At 39.2% G+C, this 19,867-nt stretch overlaps 2 protein-coding genes across 8 annotated transcripts in view; one reads left to right on the top strand and one right to left on the bottom strand.

Moving 5' to 3' along the window:
- Positions 1 to 17,767, top strand: part of LOC128256036 (longitudinals lacking protein, isoforms F/I/K/T) — a 63,466-nt gene extending 45,699 nt beyond the window's left edge. Inside the window, exons 1-3 of one of the 7 annotated variants that reach the window (XM_052986081.1) lie at positions 14,489 to 14,678; positions 14,772 to 14,955; positions 15,308 to 17,767. In XM_052986081.1, coding sequence (XP_052842041.1) covers positions 14,784 to 14,955; positions 15,308 to 16,665 — 1,530 coding nt within the window. In that variant the 5' untranslated portion in view covers positions 14,489 to 14,678; positions 14,772 to 14,783 and the 3' untranslated portion in view covers positions 16,666 to 17,767. Of the gene's footprint in view, positions 1 to 6,425; positions 7,933 to 8,056; positions 9,195 to 10,063; positions 10,527 to 10,779; positions 11,962 to 14,488; positions 14,679 to 14,771; positions 14,956 to 15,307 lie in introns of those variants that run through there. The other 6 variants (XM_052986065.1, XM_052986075.1, XM_052986076.1 and 3 more) reach the window with 6 other exon arrangements.
- Positions 17,754 to 19,860, bottom strand: LOC128256042 (peflin). The gene is made up of 5 exons (XM_052986088.1): positions 19,742 to 19,860; positions 19,463 to 19,682; positions 18,908 to 18,987; positions 18,785 to 18,848; positions 17,754 to 18,255 (listed from the first exon to the last, which is right to left on the bottom strand). Exons 1-5 carry the CDS (start codon positions 19,748 to 19,750, stop codon positions 18,029 to 18,031), a joined length of 600 nt encoding a protein of 199 aa, XP_052842048.1. The 5' UTR covers positions 19,751 to 19,860; the 3' UTR covers positions 17,754 to 18,028.
- Positions 19,861 to 19,867: the final 7 nt, after the last annotated feature.

Genomic DNA, 19,867 nt, shown 5'->3' with positions numbered 1-19,867 from the left:
TTCTATCAGAACTTTTAATTTTGTATTATGATTTCCCTTACATTTTAATATTGCATGCGTATTTACAAAGTGATAAAACGAGCAGAGAACACATTGGGCACTGGAAACCGGGATGAAATTTCCAAGTCCTGCCAGAAATACGTCCACCCCTCCTCTAGAAATATTAAGTGTTTTTTGTCACTAACCACCCAACACACATTCCTCTATAATTATTCAAAAAACGATGTTTTTGAAACCATTTATCACTTGTATCTTTATCAACAAAATTTTTTTTATTTATTTTTGCTTAGCTCTCCTAAAATGTTTTACTCAACAATTTCGATGTACTCATTGTGTTTTAATTTAATATTTAATGAAAATTTACTTTTGCAGCCTACTTACACAAGCTCACACACACAAACAGATACACACCACACATCTACACCACACACACCAATCCAGTTCACTCCACTCCATATAGCACCATGTATCACTAAAGCAACATATTTAACTCAAAAACAAGTAAACAAAAGACTCTAAACAACTACGGTAAAACTTCATTATTTATTTATTTCCAGTTAGTAATAGGTCTTTTTATAATTTCAAAACAAAAAAAAAAAATTAAAAAACAAAAAAAATTTTTTTTTAACTAGATGAAAAATACAGCTTACTAAAATAATATTTTCTTTTTATATATTTTAATTAATCTTCTCAGAATTTGGACGCTTGTCACCTAAGCGACGCAGCTACAGCCTTTTGGGCATCAAGACGAGTCCCCACACAAGTCCCATCGGAACGCCGGTCATCAAGTACGAACCGGGCAGCGGTCTGGAGGATCATAACGAGCACTTGAGTGACCGAGCCACGCCCACCACCCACTGCCCGGGCATCCTGCTGGTGCCCAAGTCTCAGCCGCGCCACGGCAACGGCGACAACGACGACAGCAACGACGAGGATAGCATGGAGCCCTGCGATCTGCGCATGGACCTGGCCAAAGCCCTGCTAGCTGCTGCCCAGGTCGGAGGTACGGCCACCCTGCCCCTGGGCCACCATCACCACCATCAGCAGCAGCAGCAGCAGCAGCAGCACCACCACCACCATGGTCGTGCCCTGACGCAGCTGATTTATCCGGCTGTGCCGGTTCAAGTGCCTCGTCCCGATACGCCGACGCGTCGCTACAGCAGCAGCAGTGGTCCTGGCCAGGATCCCACGAGCAGTGCTGCCGCCGTGATGGTGGCCGTAGCAGCTGCTGGACTGGCGGCCAATAACACAAGTGCCTCATCCGCCGGTGGAGGAGGAGCTTCAACTTCAGCAGCGGCTGCAGCGGCGGCAGCAGCAGCAGCAGCAGCTGGCGGATCAGCAGTGGGGAATTGGAGCGGAGCAAGCGGAAGCTGCTGGTGGAGGAGGCAGTGGCGTTGGCACTGGCGGAGGCGGAGGCGGAGGAGGAGGAGGAGCCTATGCCTGCGATAGGTGCGGAAATACCTACGCCCGGCCGCACAGCCTTAACCGGCATGTGCGATTCGAGTGCGGCGTGGAGCCCAAATTCGAGTGCCCCATTTGTCACAAGAAGTCGAAGCACAAACACAATCTCGTGCTGCACATGCGCACCCACCAACATCGATGATATAACAAATGCTGCAACGGCATCCGATGACGCCAGGCTCTTAAACAACTAGTGGCTGTCGGGACGGATCCGGACCCGGGATCAGCGTCGGTATCAGCATCGGTATCGGTATCGGTATCAGTATCGGGGATCTAGAGAGGGTTCACAGCGCAGATTCTATCATAGGTTTCGGGTCCTTAGTGCCAGGTCAGCTTCAGTCAGAGTCCCAAGTCCTAATATGACACACAGTTCAGTCCAGTCCAGTCCAGAGCGCGGTTTTATGTAATTTTCCAAATGATCTTGAAACATTTAGTCGTTTTTACATATATATATATATATCTACATAAATATATATACAACTACACTAACTCGTAACTATGTATATACAGAAGGAAAATTAACAACTTCTAATTCTTAGCCCATTTTAATGTTTTTTTGTTAGTTCACCCTCAATCTTTCTTGATAGATTTAACAGTAACGATATTTCATTTGTAATTACTTTGGTTTTGAATTGGCAGGAGTCTTGACGCAGGCAATTTGAGAGGTTTGAGGGGCGCGCGAGAGTGCAGGCGGCGCCGCATGTTGCATGATGTGTGTAAATCCTTAGGAAAACTCAATGATCTCAATGAACTTTTTCTTGATTGTGGTGAAAATACGGAAAATGGGAAAAATTATGCACTTTTATTGTAGCAGCAGCACACACGCAACAGCAAACGCAAACGCAAACAAAAAATAACATTCACATTACTTATAGTGTAATTCTAGTGCAGGGCACTCTCGCGCGTCTTTCATGATTCTAACGATATTATATAATATATTATACTATATAATATATATATATATTATATATATATATATACTATATATCTATATATATCTCTATATATATACTATATATATAACAAATATATATATAGCGAGACACACGGAAAACACAGTCAGAGACAGAGTCAAAATGTAGAGCTTAAGTTAAGACCCCAGAGAAGGCGTTTCCAAATCTAAATCGACTAGATCATGTGCAATACGAAACGGGCACCAAAACAAAAAAAATCAAAAACGCGAAAAAACAAAAAAAAAAACACTGATATGAAACGCAGTCGTCGTTCTTTACCTTTTCACATTTTTTGTTTGTTTATATTCACAAACTCACATCGATAAAAATGTTCGAAGTTTGCTTAGGTACGCACGCGTACGCACCCCAAAAGCCACAGGAATGCATGATACAAATATTACGCATATATATATAAAACAAATTATAGCTAGTAGTTAAAACTCAACGATCTCTATCTACTCTTTTTCTAAAAACAAAGCAAACAATTTATTAATTTATTTTGTGCTCATTCCATGAACGTTTTTTAAATTATGATTTAATTATGAACCACGATATGTGATAGCGGGAATTTTAATTTGACCAAAAAGTGAAAAACAAATCAAAATTAGCGTGGCTTTGGGTTCAGACGCCTCTGCACAAAGCAAACCGTTTTTAAAGGCAAACTAAAACAGTTATTAATTATTTTTAAATAACATTAACATAAACATAAACAAGCAGCATGTACGAGTGTGAAAAAGAAGGTGGAAATTGGCAATGTAAACGGGTTGGGGGGAACTCGCATCGAGTCACAGTCAGAAACATAAATTGGTATGTGATATAATGAATATAGTCCTCATTGTAATTAATAGTAATCATAATTGTATATTTTTTCTTGTTAAAAATAATTTTATTTTGTCAAAATTGAAAGAAAATACCAGAAATATTGCAGAGCAGTCTTGTTATAAAACGATAATATATAGATATATTGATGAGCGTTTGTTTCACACATTCAGACACACAAACACGAATTAAAGTTTTGATAATGGCTGATAATGGCTGATATACAAACGAAGAGCTTAAATGTATAACAAACTTGCTTAGGTACTTCATAAAAAAATATTGTTAACTTAAAAAATTATAAAACGAAAGAAACCACATAGAGGGGCGCATACCATAATTTGTTGTCAGTTTTGAAGTTTGTGCCACACAAAAAATGTGATAAAGAAGTAAATTAAACCACAGACAACAAATTGGCACAAATCAACACAAAATATGTACGAATATTAAACGAAATTGTTTAAATTGTTAGAAACAAAAACGAAAAAAAAAAAAAACAAAATTCTTATCGGTCAGTATTCGAATTAGGTGAGGAAATTCTAAATTTAATTCGTTATAAATTAAAACAAAAATTTGGTTATCTGCTTTGATTCATACATTTATAATTATACATATTTTATAATCGCTTTCTTGCGCTAGTCAGTTTCTAGAGAGTTTTCGCTTATCATTTTGTTAGATTTATGAATAACAATGTGCACTACACGAAATTCACTATTTGTATCCGTTTTGTATAATCAATAATCTAAATGCGATTTATTTAATTTTTTCTAAGGTTGTGGTTCTTATTTATCTATAAAGCATAATAATTTTAGTTACATTTAGTTCTTTTTGTTACAACAAAAGCAAGGAGAAGAGGATGAATTCATCTACAATGCCTATTTTATAATTTATCAACAGCGCATGTGATGGACTCGAAATGATCCAAATGTAAAAGAAAATCCAAGACAGACGAGACCATGCAAGCAAATGGGAATTGGGTCCGAAATGGCAAATCTTTCGAGTCGTATAGTTAAAATGTAAAGAAAAGCATGTGATAAATTTTAATATAATTTGATTAACAAACAATTTACTAACACAAAGTCCCCAAACACTCCCCAAACCGCAGACAGTTCGCATATATACAGACACCAAATGGCCGCCAGGCGATTAGTTCGAGTTTGAGAACGAATTAAGATAGTCGGGATTAGTATGTATGTGGGCAAATACCATAAAAAATGAAATATTTTTCGAGAAATTGTACTAACCCAGATATCTCTATTTCTACTAATATGTATCTTTATTAATTCTGTTGAATAAACAATATCAAAGATTTATAAACACCCAAAACACACCCCAAAACACAAAATACACGTTTAAAAAAGTTGTAAACAAGGAGCTGTGAATGTAAAATTATATGTAAAGCAAATTATATCTCTATATAGATACAAACAAACATACAAACATATAAAGGAATCGATGTGATTAATTGTGATTGAAATGAAACGAAGCATAGGTCAGATCGAATCTGATAAGTTGAGTGAAGAGCAGAGTGGGTGGGCAATAGGTTGGGTTATGGATATGAGAAAGGCTTTCTTTTCAAACACATACACACACAATACACAAACAACACACATACATAATAGATAAAAATATGTTCTAAGAAAATCTGATATTTTGTTTCTCTTTACTAAGCTATACTTTCTGTTTGTTTTTTTGTTCTAATATTATTTCCAAAAATAATACTAATAATACAAAATGGGGAATTAAATACATAGCACACGCATACACAATAAATCAAGTAAACCGTAGCGTTAAGTTAACAACAAAATAAAAGGAAGTGAGAAATTAATGTTGATTGCTGTTTACGCACGCTTCAAGAATAGTAAATGTTGACAATGAATGCAAAGCGGCGAAAAAAAAACTAAAGAAAATGTGTCTACAAAACGCAACACAAACCGATTCGAGTTGGAACATTTGTACCATAGCTAAGTTTGCGCCAACAAATAAATTTACAAAAATTTATACAACACGACAAAGAATCACATTGCTTTTTGCACTGCAATTTAGATTAACAAATTGAAAATAGTAATCAATATATTTATGAAAATGAAATCTAATTAAACAAACGACATTCAAAATGCCAGTTAGACTATAAAAAAAGTGTGCTTAAACCAATTTCAATGAAACGATAATATAAAATGTTAGAACGAATTCAGAGTACATTTAATTATGTAATTGTGTATAAAGCCGAGAAAACGCCTTAAACAAAATTTGTAAAACTATTTTAAATGTTAAACGAGAAAAACGATTTAATTGTTATAAGTAAACAGGCAAAAAGAAAACAACAAATAAAAACTAAATTTAAATATATATATTGAAAAAATAGAAAAAAAAAAAACAAAAACCACCTTTAAATGCAGTTTGAAAATTCTCTTTTTACAGCCAACATATAACGAGTACGAGAATGCAGTAAAAACCTTGGATAAGCTGAAAAACGTTGAACTAATAGTACCTTTTCTCTTTTTCTAGGTTTGCTGGATGAACTGAGGTGCGAGAAATTCAGACGGAATCCGAGGAATTCTTTAGTGGCCCCCAAATGCTAATCAATGTTATTATACTGAAAGTGATTTGAGCTTAGTTATACTGACAAACCAAATATATGATAAACATATGTAATTTAATTTGCTGTATTGTTGTAGTTTTGAAAATCACACCAACAACGACACACCAACACCGGACATTTGATTTGTGATTTCTTTGTCTGTTACCTTATTGTTTCTGTACATATGTTCGTTCCAAAGCTTTTGTTTAGAGCAATGCTTGAGTGGCTTTTGTATATGTGGTGCATTCGTGTTATTCTTCTGGGGATTGTGTCATCCATCCATCACCGCATCTTCATCACTAAACATCATCAACCGCTTCCCAAAGCTGCTAAAACTTCATCAACAAGAACCAAACCAAGAAACTCAACAACAACCAGACCACCACCATTCACCATTCAACAACATTCACCAATCAGCGTCTCTTGGGTAGTAGCCAAAAAAAAAAAAACAAAACAAAACACTAAGTTCTCGAATATTATTTGATTAATTTAACATAATTTAAGTTTATGTGAGCTCAGTTACCTGGTCCACTATTAATTTGCCTTTGGTTTGTTCTCCTTTTATTTTGTTCCGACACCTCCATGCTGTGTGTGTACCCGTGTGTGTTGACCAGCAGACATCTATCCGATCCTGGGCAGTCTCCTGGGCGTGGACACCTCGACGAGTGCCAATCCCGGCTCCAGTGCCAATGCCAGTGACGAGTTCTATGGCTATCATCTCAACAACAATAACACCAATAACACCACCACCAGTAGTAGCACCACCATCACCCATGCGAAAGCCACCAATCCCAGTGGAGGAGCAGGAGGAGGCGGCGGAGGATTATCCCGGGACGCTTTTATGCAATGCAAGCATTGCAATCGGTACTACAAGTCGCATCAGAAGCTGCAGGAGCATGTGCGCAAGTATTGCCTCAAGCAGAAGAAGTACAAGTGCGTGTCCTGCGAGTATCGATCCCGGCGCAAGGATCACGTGCTGCGGCACGCAAAGCGCAAGCACTGCATGCTCTACGAGCAATCCAAGGACGATGAGGAGAGCCTGTATGTGATACGCAACGAGGATGATCAGAGCAATGACGAGGACGCCGGAGACGGGGACGGGGACGACGGGGATCCCGAGGATGGCGATCCCGAGGGCGGTGGCATGGACAGCGATGTGGCAGCCGCCCTTTGCGAGATCAATTTCGACTTTGCCGGCAGGGATCTGACCATCACAGCGGTGCCGGCGCTCCAGGAAAGCGAGGAGGAGGACGAGGACTACGACGACGATGGCTAGGGAAGCGGAGAAGCAGAGAAGCAGAGAAGCAGAGAAGCGGAGAAGTTGAACACCCAGAGAGCAGCCGCTCGAGAGGCGTAATGTGAAATGTTTACCAAATGAATAATGACAATAGTTGCTTGTCCAAGTAGTAGCTACCTCCAACCAATCTCCAAACCATCTAAACCACCCCCTTACCGAACCGAATTGTTGTGGCAAAGCAAGCTGGTCCACATTCCTGCACAAATTACTTAACGAACTTTTAACTTTTTATATATATATCGATTTCTCTGAGCGCATTCCGTTTTTTAAAGTTTTCATTTCATTTAAAAGTGTCTTTATGTTTGAGTTATGCCTAAGTTAGCCGCAAATTGTCGGAAGACCCTTTTATTTATGTATACACACATACGATACGTACAGATCCAGATGCGATATGGAATACCTAAATGTTTAGTTCTACTGTGGTTGGTGTTCTCAAAACTCAAATATTCTTGCCAGCAATTAGGGCTTTCGCATGCAAAGCAATCAAAGACTTAAAGCGCCATTAGTTTGCCACGTTTTTCAAACACACACACACAAACATATATATATTCCTCAGTTATACATTTAACAATTCGATATATTATCTACTATATAAACGCCTGTAATTATAGTCTTCTTGGTGTTCTATGAAGCAAAGCAAAAGTAAAGAAAGAATTTGTACATTTTTTTAAAAAATATATTGTAAATGCAAGCAATTAAGAATAAAGCATACAAATAATATATGCGTAAAAGCAAAACCCAAACAAGCCCAAGTTTATAATCCCTCACACACTCTCCACCCAAATACCAAAATCCAAATATCCAAAAAAAAAAAAAAAAAACCAATTGGACGACCATGCAGACCACACACTTGTTACCGCTTACAAGTAATTATAGAACCGATTGTAGAGTTAATCATCCGGCGGATGACTAACCAGTGTCTTTACTTTTCTCCCTGGCTTCTTGCAGATGGCTACTGGACTATTCTGGAGACGGTGCCCTATTCGATTGCCAGTGCTGCTCCCAACCAGACTCTGAGCACCACCACTCTGAGCAATGGTGGCTCAAGTTTGCTTTCGGGCGCGACTGTGGTGGTTGAGCTGCCGCCCGACGATCTTGGCAATCCGGTGGGCAATATCCAGTATACCATACCGGCACTCACCAAAAATGCCACAACGAATACGAATACAACCAGTCTGCTGCACAAGCCACAGGCCACCACCATACAGATTGTGAAGCAGCAACATCAACAGCAGCAGCATCAGCAGCAACAGCAGCAACATCAGCAGCAACAGCAGCAGCAACACCACCAGCAACATCGACAGCATTTAACTATCCAGCAACCGCAGACGCATGCGCGACAGGAGTACATCAAAATAGACACTTCCAGGCTAGAGGACAAGATGCTGCTGCGCGACGTGATGCAGTATGGAGCGACCAGCATTGCCATGGCACCGCAAAGTGCCACCACCACTGTGGTGACCAGCCACGAGTCCACCCTACTGCTGGCCGATGCCGATGAAGCTGAACGGGAGCTGGAACTGGAGGCCATGAAGGTCGATCAGCACGACGAGGATCAACTGCTCGACGACGAGGGCTATGTGGTCGAGAAAATTCACGAAGATGGTGAGGCGACGGTTCATCATCAACAGCAGCAAGAAAAGCTGTACCTGAATGGGATATCCAGCACCATCCATACCACGGCCACCACCACCATGACGTTGCAGCAGGTGACCGGTGATTATCCGCTGGATGACTGCAAGTACGCCTGCAATGTGTGTGGCAAGACCTACAAAATCAAGGGATCCCTGAAGCGGCACAAGAACTACGAGTGCGGCGTAGAGCCGAATCTCAAGTGTCCCCATTGTCCGCACAAGTGCAAATACAAATCGGATTTGCGCAAGCACATGAACCAGAAACATGCCGATTCCGGGGAGGCGATCCTTGGCAACTAGATCGATTAACTCTTAGACGTATTTACCATTTGTAGTCTCTGTTTAGCACTTGTTGTTGTTGTGAGTTTCCATAATGGATGTGATGAATTCTTACCCTAAATTTATGTAAATTTACACGAGGCTCACTGTTTTTTTTTTTTTGTTTTGAGATTTAAAAAATTATTTATATATTTACAAGCATTGTAATGCTACTTATATTAGAAGTGTCTAGTAAATCAGTAAATCAGCCATATGAATCCATATATGTTAATGTTCCTTTGTACATATGAAGTGTATAGCCTCCATTATATTTTTTAAATCTCAAAAAATATCTTTAAACACCAGAATAGTAAGTAACCTGTTTGTAATATAGCCAAAGTTATGATCTCAAAGTGTAATCTTAAATACAGTAAGCGAATTGGACTGAGTATCGAAAAGCGCCGTCATGTCAAGTTCAAGTTGAATTGCTCAATCTGTAGAATGAAATTTCTAATCAGCTCAAAGTCAAGTGTAAGTTTAAGTATTTTAAACTCGAACATTGTACCCTAGTTAACGTTTTAAAAAAATAACCCAGTCACTGCGTATTTACCATGTATATGAAAGTACCCCAAATATTACCAATAAATAAATGTTTACAATCGAATCGAAGGCAATCATTGAATCTCTTGTGATGCCCACCTGTCAACTCAACACTAATATGATTCTCTTTTCTCTAGGACTAAACCGTGGATCGAGATGACGAGAGCTGGAGGATGGATGGATGGATGGCTGGATGGATGGCTGGATGGATGGCTGGCCCAACCGATAAAAAGGTCTATACATTTAAATTGACTCGTATAGCAATAAGTAGTCCATGCATTTATCAGCCAATAAAAATGTCAAACTGAAACGAATTTGTTGTATTCATCACCACGATCACCACAAAACTAGCCAGAATCGAAAACCTCCCCCTCTGTAACCTGTGTGACTTGCTTAGCTGTATGGAAAGACCCAAAACAACCGCATTACGTTTTCCGTTTCTGTTTCTCCTGTCTGCCTGCAGATTTTGTGCGTCACGGCCCCAAGAACCAGCTTCTGTGCCAATGTGGTCGCTACTACAACACCCTCGGTCGACTGATGCTGCACCAGCGGGAGGAGTGTCAGGACTTCAAGCGGTTCCAGTGTGACTTCTGCCTCAAGTGGTTCAAGCGACGATCACACCTCAATCGTCACAAGAAGCTCCACGATGCCGAACTCTTCCTGGAGCCGCTATCCAAGCAAAAGCCAAAGGCCAAGGCCACCAATCAGTTGGCGGATGACGCGGTGGCCACCGTCACGACCCAAGAAGAGGCCTCAAATCGGGCCGAATATCTGTATACGTCTGAAATCAAAGTGGAGAACGAAGCGGAGTTCATTTAAGTTTTGTTACCAAAAATTATTATACCTATTACTAGACCAGTTCTCGTTGATGCCAAAACCAAAAAAAAAATACTATACTGATTTTGTAAATAAATAGAGAAAAGCAAGCGAAAGTCTTGTCATGTCGAAACCTAAGTCTTACGTTTAGTTCACCTTTTCGAGATCTTCTTAAGTTTATTTATAAATTTATATTTTATTGTAAATATGTATGAATGCGATTGTGCTGATTCTACCTGAATGTGCATAGCTCAATAATTAATTTTATGTTCCATTTCATGCAGTTTTAAGGCCATTTCCTTTGTTTTCACTTATTATTTTTATTTTTATTTTGATTTCCTGGGACTTGTTCTTTCGTTGCAGTGAATTCCATTGGAAGGAAGTACAATCTGCGCACCCAGGAAAACTCTGTTAGTCCGACAGACTTTCCCAGCACTTCGACGCACATTAAGGTGGTTGGAGTCAAAGGACGAAGGACGGTAAGTCCGCCGGGAGAAACGGTTAGTTCGGAACAGAAGAGTGAGAACGAGGAGCCCTCGGATGATGTGGACAATGCCGCGAGCCTCAAGAAAGCCATGGCCACCTCGGATGCCATGATAGCCCTGCAGCAGTTGGCCTCCATTTCGACGGCTAGATCGCTGCAGCATCTTGTCCAGAACATGAGTAACATCGACAACAGTGCCCTAGTTCCTGGCCGAAAGCTGCCCCGCCACACCACCAAGAGGTCGCCCAAGTACGAGTCCAATCGATGTCCGCTGTGCTCCCGCGTCTGCCGCTCACAGGCCTTCCTCAACGAGCATATGCGCAAGGAGCACTCGGTGCTCATTTAGGAACACATCCCACATGGATTCCAGAAAAACATAAACCCTACCTACCACCTGACTCCAACACCATTTAGCTTAGGTTTTTTCGATTTCAAAAAATATTTTATGAACAAACATTTAACCAACTCATTGCAAAGTTTATTTCGGATCAGATATTTTTGAACCTGTATACAATCCACTTTAAATTGCAAAATAGAAAACCGTAAAAATCCGTTTTATATTCATTTTCTAAATATTTTACTTGACCGCACTTTAAATATTTGATTAATATTATTTACTAAATTAATGGAATCCATTTAAAAAAATGCAAGTGAAATATTTAAATTCAAAAGAATCCAATTCCACAAAAATTGATTGTTATCAGAACTGACAAAATTGTATTTAATATAACTTTATAAAGTCCGTTTAAGATTTTATGCTCTTTAAAAAAGCGATGGAAAATATTATTTCGGATCGACTTTGATCCACAAAATGTATTCAAAATTGTAAGGCCGCTAAGAGAATTTTACCAAATTAAAATGACCAAAAATCATAGAATAGAACTATTATCATATACCTACAATAAACTCGCCTGATGGTTAAGAGTTAAAAGTTAAAAATTCAAAACATTTTGCATTACATTTAGTTAGTAATTAGTTTGAGGAGGAGGAGATTTAATGTCCATATAGTAAACAAGGTCCAATTTAAGAGATTTTATACCTATTGCTAATAAACAACAAATAAATATTAAAAGATGGTAAATTATTACCCATGGTGTTTATTGTGCTGGCGTATAATATTGTTGAATTATTTTTAATACTTTTATTTTACCTCTCTAAAGTTTTCTGCTGAAATGGAGCCTAATTTTTCTAAAGGTTGGTATATGTAGTTTTTCTGTTTTGTTTTTATTAATTTTTGTTTTATTTTTTCTTTATTATTTTCAGTTAATCTGTTAATTGGCAAACGTATTTTAAACAATGGACTCAACAGCAGGCAAGTACCTGATTATTTTTAAGAACTATACAATTTTCCTTGAAAAAAGTGCATTCTGATGCAGATAGAGAGAAATAATAATAATAATCCTTTAACCAAACAGGTTTCTGGTAACAATAGTTGGGTGGATGGTGCCCTTGAATCTGCATTGCAGTGCGAAAAAGAAAACACGTTCTCTAGAGATTCGGCCAACCACAAAATAACTGTACTCCCCGGGCCTTTTGTCCTCGAAAGGGAGATAGATGTATCCCTCAGATACGCTCTCTACCATCCATGCAACATACAACTCACGCTCTCGCCCACACAAAACCCCGATATGCATTTGAAAAACATTTGCGCACACATAAATCAGGATCCGTATTGTGGGTTTTTCTAAAAATAAGTTTTCCTTTTCCACTGCCTGACTCGCGATTGCCTGCCTGCCTGCTTTCTATCTGTATCTGTATCTATGTGTCTATGTATCTATGTATCTATGTATGTATGTGCATATATCTGTATCTCCGCTGGTGCGGCTTTTGCATTTGGGCTTCCCACGTGATTTTTTCCGAGTTTTCCGATTTTTGCCTGCCTGCCCTATCGGTCTCTCCTTTGGGCTTTACCTTCGCAAAGCCTGGCCCAAAAAAAGAAAAAAATATCAACCCAAACACACAGGACACACAAGTTCCAGGGGCTGGTTTTCAAGCTATTTGTGTGGGATTTTCCTGGAAAATCGTCGGTAAACCTTGATGGACAAGATAATTGTATGTGCGTGTGTTTGGAGATATTTCCAGAAAGGAAGCGCCTTGAAGCTGGAGTTCTGAAAATACCCAACACATGTACCCATAAATATTTATGACCTAGCTGCCCTTAACTTTTCCGCATTTCATTTTGAAGAAATACTTTTGTATTAGACAGCGTTTTTAGAATATATTTTAAATATCCGAATTGCATTTTAGTACTGTTTTAAAATGCGTTAGAAGTCGCAAACCTTATAAAACATATTTAACAAAATATATCTTACAAATCAACAATATCTTTGAAAGTTGATTTCTAGAACAGCATATTTCTTGAATACTTCAGGAAAAGTTACAAAAAAAGGGCTTAGACCTTATGTAAAGAATTTTGTAAACCAAATATATTATCAGCAGCAATCTAAATTATTTTTTTTAGTGGTTCTGCCAACTTAAGATAATAACATTTTGGATCCAAAAAAATCCAAAACAGGAATTTATGCTAAAAATAAAAGGGATAGTTTACTATGAGAAATTATTCTTAAATATAAAAAAACTTAGCGCAGCTGTAAATTCCAAAAAGTTCTAAAGTTAACTTAAATAATATTTAATAAATACATATATTTTTACGTTCATACGTTTTTAACTTTAAGCCAGTGGATCTTCCCTGAGATACATTTGTTCAGAAATTAAAACAGATTTTTAAGTTTATATTAGAAATTCATGAACAGCCCTGAGGTCTGTAACAATCCAGAACAAATTAAATTAACTTTCCCGCTGCTGACCTTGAAAATCCCACATGAATGTCGAACAGATGCATTTGGAGTTTGAAAATAAACATGAAAAACACCACCGGAAGCTGAGTTTACATGTATTTCACTGCGCCTGCTTAAAATGCTTTGAAAACTCTCTCCCTCATGCTACCACAAACAGAGAGCGATTTTCTGCTCTCGGAGAAAGTTTTCAGTATTGCAGTTTTTCAGTTTTTCCATAAATAGAAATAGAAAGAGAACAAGGGACAACAAACAGCCCACAACAACAACTGTTGAGTTAGGTAGAAAACCCGAAAATAAATCAAGGATCCTAGACTAGACTAGAAACAAACCCGATCCGAAAGCAGGCAGGCTCTACACTTGCTGTGCAACAGATACACACGTTCACACAGATACTCACAGATACTCACAGACACTCACAGATACAGATACAGATGCAGATACAGGAGAATTTTCTAGATGCAGCTGCGCCTGCGTGTTGGGACTTAGGACTTCGATTGAAAATCCGTAAGCTAGAGCCAACCAACCAGTGCAGTCTCGATTGTGTTGCCGTGTGGACGCTTTTCAGTGCGTTGGTCGTGGGCGGAATGCAAATTAAGCAGTGAAAAAGCTTGGATGAGCGAAAGTTAAATGTTTAATTATTTAAATTAACAATATTTAAATGTTTAATTATTTAAATAATTTTAATTTAAATAATAAAGCTCCTCCCAGGCCAACCCACCAAAGCCAAAACCGCACCATGCACTTTATTACGCTTTTTACACATTGTTGTGATTTGAGTTTTAGTGTTTTTGTTATATATTTAGCCTAGTGATGATAAAAAGTGGTGTATTCGTTGATTTTATCGGAACCCTTTAAGTCATTATTAGGTTTAAATGGCATTAAACACACAAAAAAAAACCAATTTAACAACCCAGTGTAAAAAGCACATAAAACTAAATTAAAAACCTCTCAACTAATTACAATATCTTGTTTATTTTTAGGTACAATCTTTGGATTACGCCCGAACTGTGATATAAAAACGGAATCATAACAATTTCAACATATCGCTAACCTATTCTTCTCTGTTTTTCCAGATCACTCAGGTAATGAGTTACAATTTAAATGGTTTTGGTACAAAAACTCACTCACCACATAAATCCACCAACACATCAGCCACAACATCATCATCCATCACCTACAAAAAAAAAAACACAAAAAAAAAAAAAACTGTGTGTTTCATTTGCTGTTGCAGCTTTTTTTATTCGATATGCCAAAAATGTGTGTGTTTACCAAATTAATAAAGTTTTTAATTATGTGTAATTTTGCTTAAAAATGCAAAAAAAAAAAAAAAAAGCAAAATAATTTTATGTGTTTTTCTTTAATTTGTTGATTTATTTGTAGAGTATTTTGCTTAATTATTGCATGCATTTCATCTAACACCATTTCTTGCCCTAATCCCAGCAAACCGAGAGTTACAACTTGCTTTTTCATTTGTCACACAGCCCATCAGCAAAACGTTCGAACAAAAGCTCAAAACGAAGGAACTTTTTAAATGAGTTATCATCCGATAGAGAAAGTAGCAATAAAAAAAAAACAAAAAACTAATTCCCAACTATGTTTCCGATTACAGATTTGAGCAGGAAGGAGAACACGGCACCGGATGTGGCCACCACTGCGGAGATTCAGCGTAGCTTCCAGCGCAGCATTCTCAACGGAAAGCAGCGGGATGAGCAGAAGATCCAATTGCCCGGCTCGCGTCGCAAACGCCTCTCCGTCACCGAGGTCTCCGACATGCTGTTCGAGTTCTACAAGACCAAGTCGGCCAAGGTGCCCAAGCAGGAGCAGCAGGTGTCGCATCGTCAGGTGTCGCCGACATCCGGCGAGATCCTCGATCCCTCAACCATTCCGGCCATGGCCGTTTATGGTTCGGCCACCGAGACGGCCTCAAAAAACTTGAATGCTGATGAAATGATGCGGACTCAGAACACCACAACAACAACGCATGTGGTGGGTGCTGCCGTTGGCGCCGCCGCCTCATTTCATCCAAGGCCCAAATTCACTCTGAAGACAGCGGCGTCGCCCATGGAAAAAGTGGGCGGTGTTACGGCCATACCAACATCCGTGCTGGTGGCCAACAGTTCGCTCTCCCTGGCGCCCAAACCGCAGGCGGCCGTTATTGCCGAGGCCCTGATGCGGAATGGCCTGCACAGTTTCCAGCAGCAGTTGCGTGCCCAGGAGATCCTGCGCCATCAGACGCCGCATCGTCGGATCAAGGAGGAGAACGATGCTGGAGTCGCCGGCGGCGGTGACATTACACCCACCAAAATACTGGAGAACCTCTTGCGGAAGCAGCAAGAGCGTGACCTCCGCCACTCGGAGTGCGAAAACGAACCGGGCTACTCGACGGAGGACGAAGATGAGGGGCGATACCATGCCTTCGATGACATTCACCTGATGGAGCAGGGCGGCGCCGGCGGTGGCGGTGGTGGTGTCCGGAACGCTGGCCTGGGCATGTTCCATGCCAATGCCCATGGTGGATCGGCCAACTCGATATTGGAGGCCCATTCGCAGGCCTTCCGCAACCTGGAGTTCACACTGAGCGACTACGGTGGCAGCAGCAGCAACGGGAGCACCACCAGTCCCAATGGCATCGGCCTGGACGGGGAGCCGGTGTACGAGTGTCGCCACTGCGGCAAAAAGTATCGCTGGAAGTCCACACTGCGTCGCCACGAAAATGTGGAGTGCGGCGGCAAGGAGCCGTCGCATCAGTGTCCCTACTGCCCCTACAAGTCCAAGCAGCGCGGCAATCTCGGTGTCCATGTGCGGAAACACCACACCGATCTGCCGCAGCTGCCCAGCAAAAGGCGATCCAAGTATTCGATGAAATGCGAAAATGGTATGAGCGGTTCCATGTCGGATGACTCACAGGGCAAGCTGATCATCGACTTCAATGTGAAGGGAGAGTGCTCACAGCTTGAAACCAAATAAATCTGTATGGGGACCGAGTGATGCTTCCATTTAATTTAATTTGAAACTCTTTCGACTGGTGTCAGTTTGATGTGTCTTGATTTGTCCATTTGCGAATATTATTTCTTGTCATTCATGTGTGTCATCCCAAATATTTAATGTTTACTTGTAATAATTTATGTTATCTAAGCAAATGTAAACCAATCTAATCAAGCAAATAATCAAAGTAGTCTTAAGGCCTTTTTTTAACGATGCGCTAAATATGTTGATGCGTCTATTCTTAACTTGAAAATTGTAAAAAAAAAAAAAAATATCAATCGAATAATTTTTATATTATCGAATTTTTGTGCAACATATTAACTAGAAATTCGATCAACACTAAATTACATTTTTATAAGGCCAGTATCATTTAAGAGATTAAAAGCACTACGCTGCTATCCAAAATTAAAAGTATTCTCTAAGGGCTCGCCATGAGCGTATTTCCGAAATGTTTCCAGCATCTTGCCCAAAAAAAACCTCTGCCACCCAACGATCTCTTAACTTGGCTTAATCAAGCTCCTAAGACATAACTTTTGGTAACTACTCGATCACCTCAATCGATGCCATATACACTAAATACTCCATGACTGAGCTAGTTTAGAAGAGATTATTTTCAGATCTTTTTATTAAACAAGCCATTGCCCAATTTTGGAACAAAAAAAAACAAACATATTCCTCGCCCTGAAGACATTCGTTTGATATAGTTACGGACTTTAAGACTGACTTTTTTGTATCGTAAAAATTATTTACCCATGACCAAAAAGAAATTGGAACATCATACGATTCCCAAACCAAAAAACCAAACACTTATTATGCCTAAATGTTTTATCTGATATTAATGTTTGTATTTTACCATTAAGCTTTTGTGCCGTCACATTGAATCGCCCAAGATTTTATGATTGTATACTAAATAAGATTATAATTCCTAAATGCATATCAACGTGATCTTCACCGATCTACGAAGACACGATTTTGAACTGTGGGGCAGTGTGACTGCTAACATAAGACATGATTTTATAATGAACCTTTCATATACAATGTTTACATTTTAAATAAAACACAATTATATATTAACTTTTAAAAATACATGTGTATAGTTTATTATTAGGCGCAAGAGACTTTGTACTATGATTGAGTCGAACTGCGATAACAAATACTTTTGAAATTGGATTCTGATACCAGGAGATTGCAATGTGACTGTGGAGTGAAATAATGCAGTACATATTAAAAAGCTAACAAACACCGTAGAAATTTAAAGAAAATGCACCAAGCGCGCAATCTGATGACTGTAGTGTGTGTGCAAGAGTATGGATTTTAGTTCCCTTGGATTCGTTGCCTTGATAAATCAGTACGAGCAGCCAATGGCCACGGTCAGGAAATCCTCGAAGCCAATTGTGATGGTTCCATTCTGTTGGGTGTCCCGCTGCCTGAAAGCCTCGGTGAAGCGCTGCACCTGAACGCAGAGCACGATGAACTGGTCCACGGACACCTCCTTGTGTGCCTGCGGATCGCTCTTCTTCACCAGAAAATTGATGAACTCAGGCGTAAAGCGAAAGCCCATCTGGGTGAAGGCTGAAAGTATATTTTTTAGTTAGTTGGGGCCGTAAAGTGTATGCTTTTAAAATCAATTTATAAAAACCTATATAGCATGGCAATAAATTGTTACAATATTTCATATTGAGACTCTACAGATAATCACACTATAGGCTATAAATCTAAAAACAATTCTTTATATTTTTTCGTTTCTCTCAGGGAATAATTATTCGGTACTACATCCTTATAAAAAATAGAGGTTAATTTATTTCTATAATTATTTGTTTTTTTTTTTTTTTTATCAAAGATTACTGTAAAAACATTACCATTTTTAATAAAAAGTTGACTAATTTAAGGGCGTAACAAAAAAATCGCTGTGCCTTTGGTTGCGTTTCTCCCTAAAAGTTTATAATTTTTATTTGTAGGAAAAGGTAAGTACTTTTACGACCGAAATGTATACTTATTTTAAGATCGATAAGACTTTGTTTGTTAAAACATTTTCAAAGAAAACGATGACTAACAAAATTAATTTCAGACTACTTCGATTGTAGTGAAAAGCTAAACATACCCTGTGTAAGCTCATGCTCCTCGATATGTCCAGAGGCGTCTTGGTCGTAGGTCTTGAAGACTTGCTGCAACAGTGAGGACTCAATAAGCCAAAAACTAAGCTTCAACACAATAAAATCCTTACCAGCCACTGGTTGATATAGTTGTAGAGCTTCTCAAACTCATACACGTCAATGGTGCCGCTGGCATCGTTGTCGAACATGCCTATTGAGTAAATTTAAAAAAAAAGGCGATAAAAAGAACATTAATCTTAAGGTAAACAATTGAGATAGTGCCAGGCGCTCCAGGTGATCTAAACAAATATGCATGTGCCCGACATAAGTTTGTATATAGCTACAGTCAGACTTCTTCACCAAAAATATTGTTATAGAAGTGCTATAACTGGTATTTATACTTCCTATTTCAATAGTTTACATTATTATACTTTTAGGGTTGTATTTACTAATTATTATGTATAAAACACAATTTTAAAATGTATCTTGCAAAATTGGTATAGCAAAACAGAAAGCCAATATATAAAAAGGTAACTACATACAAAGTTCGATTTTGAGAAATGGATGTTCGAGTTATGGAAGTCCTACTGTATATGTATACAACACGGAAGTCAACTGACGTCACAAATATTCCTGAAGGGGGGGGACTATGGGAATTTTGGGGAATTGTAGGGACTACTGCTTACTTATCATCAGCTTGCATGCGTTATCCGAGAAGTGATCGCCACGCCCATTTACCAGGGCGGCCTGCAACTCGGAGGCGTTGATCTTTCCAGACCGGTCGCGATCCACCATTGCAAACCATTGCTGGGCCTGCGGAGAAACCTGGGCATTTTGCGGTGGAAATGCTCCGGGCGGGGCGGCATAGCCTCCACCGGGCTGACCATACGGATTATAACCTTGTCCCTGCAAATAGTGAACAATTAATACTTTTATTCCACTTGCTCAAGCCAAAAAACACTCACATACGACATTTTGTCACGAGCCTATTTCAATTCTAATTGGAACTTGATTGACAAAACAAAATTAATAAAACCACAGATGACAAATCAAGCGTTAGCCAACACTGTTTAGGGTAAGCGATAACAGCT

Source organism: Drosophila gunungcola (genome assembly GCF_025200985.1).
Source record: "Drosophila gunungcola strain Sukarami chromosome 2R unlocalized genomic scaffold, Dgunungcola_SK_2 000013F, whole genome shotgun sequence".
NCBI classification, from domain to species: domain Eukaryota; kingdom Metazoa; phylum Arthropoda; class Insecta; order Diptera; family Drosophilidae; genus Drosophila; species Drosophila gunungcola.
This window is presented reverse-complemented; position numbering and strand designations above follow the sequence as displayed.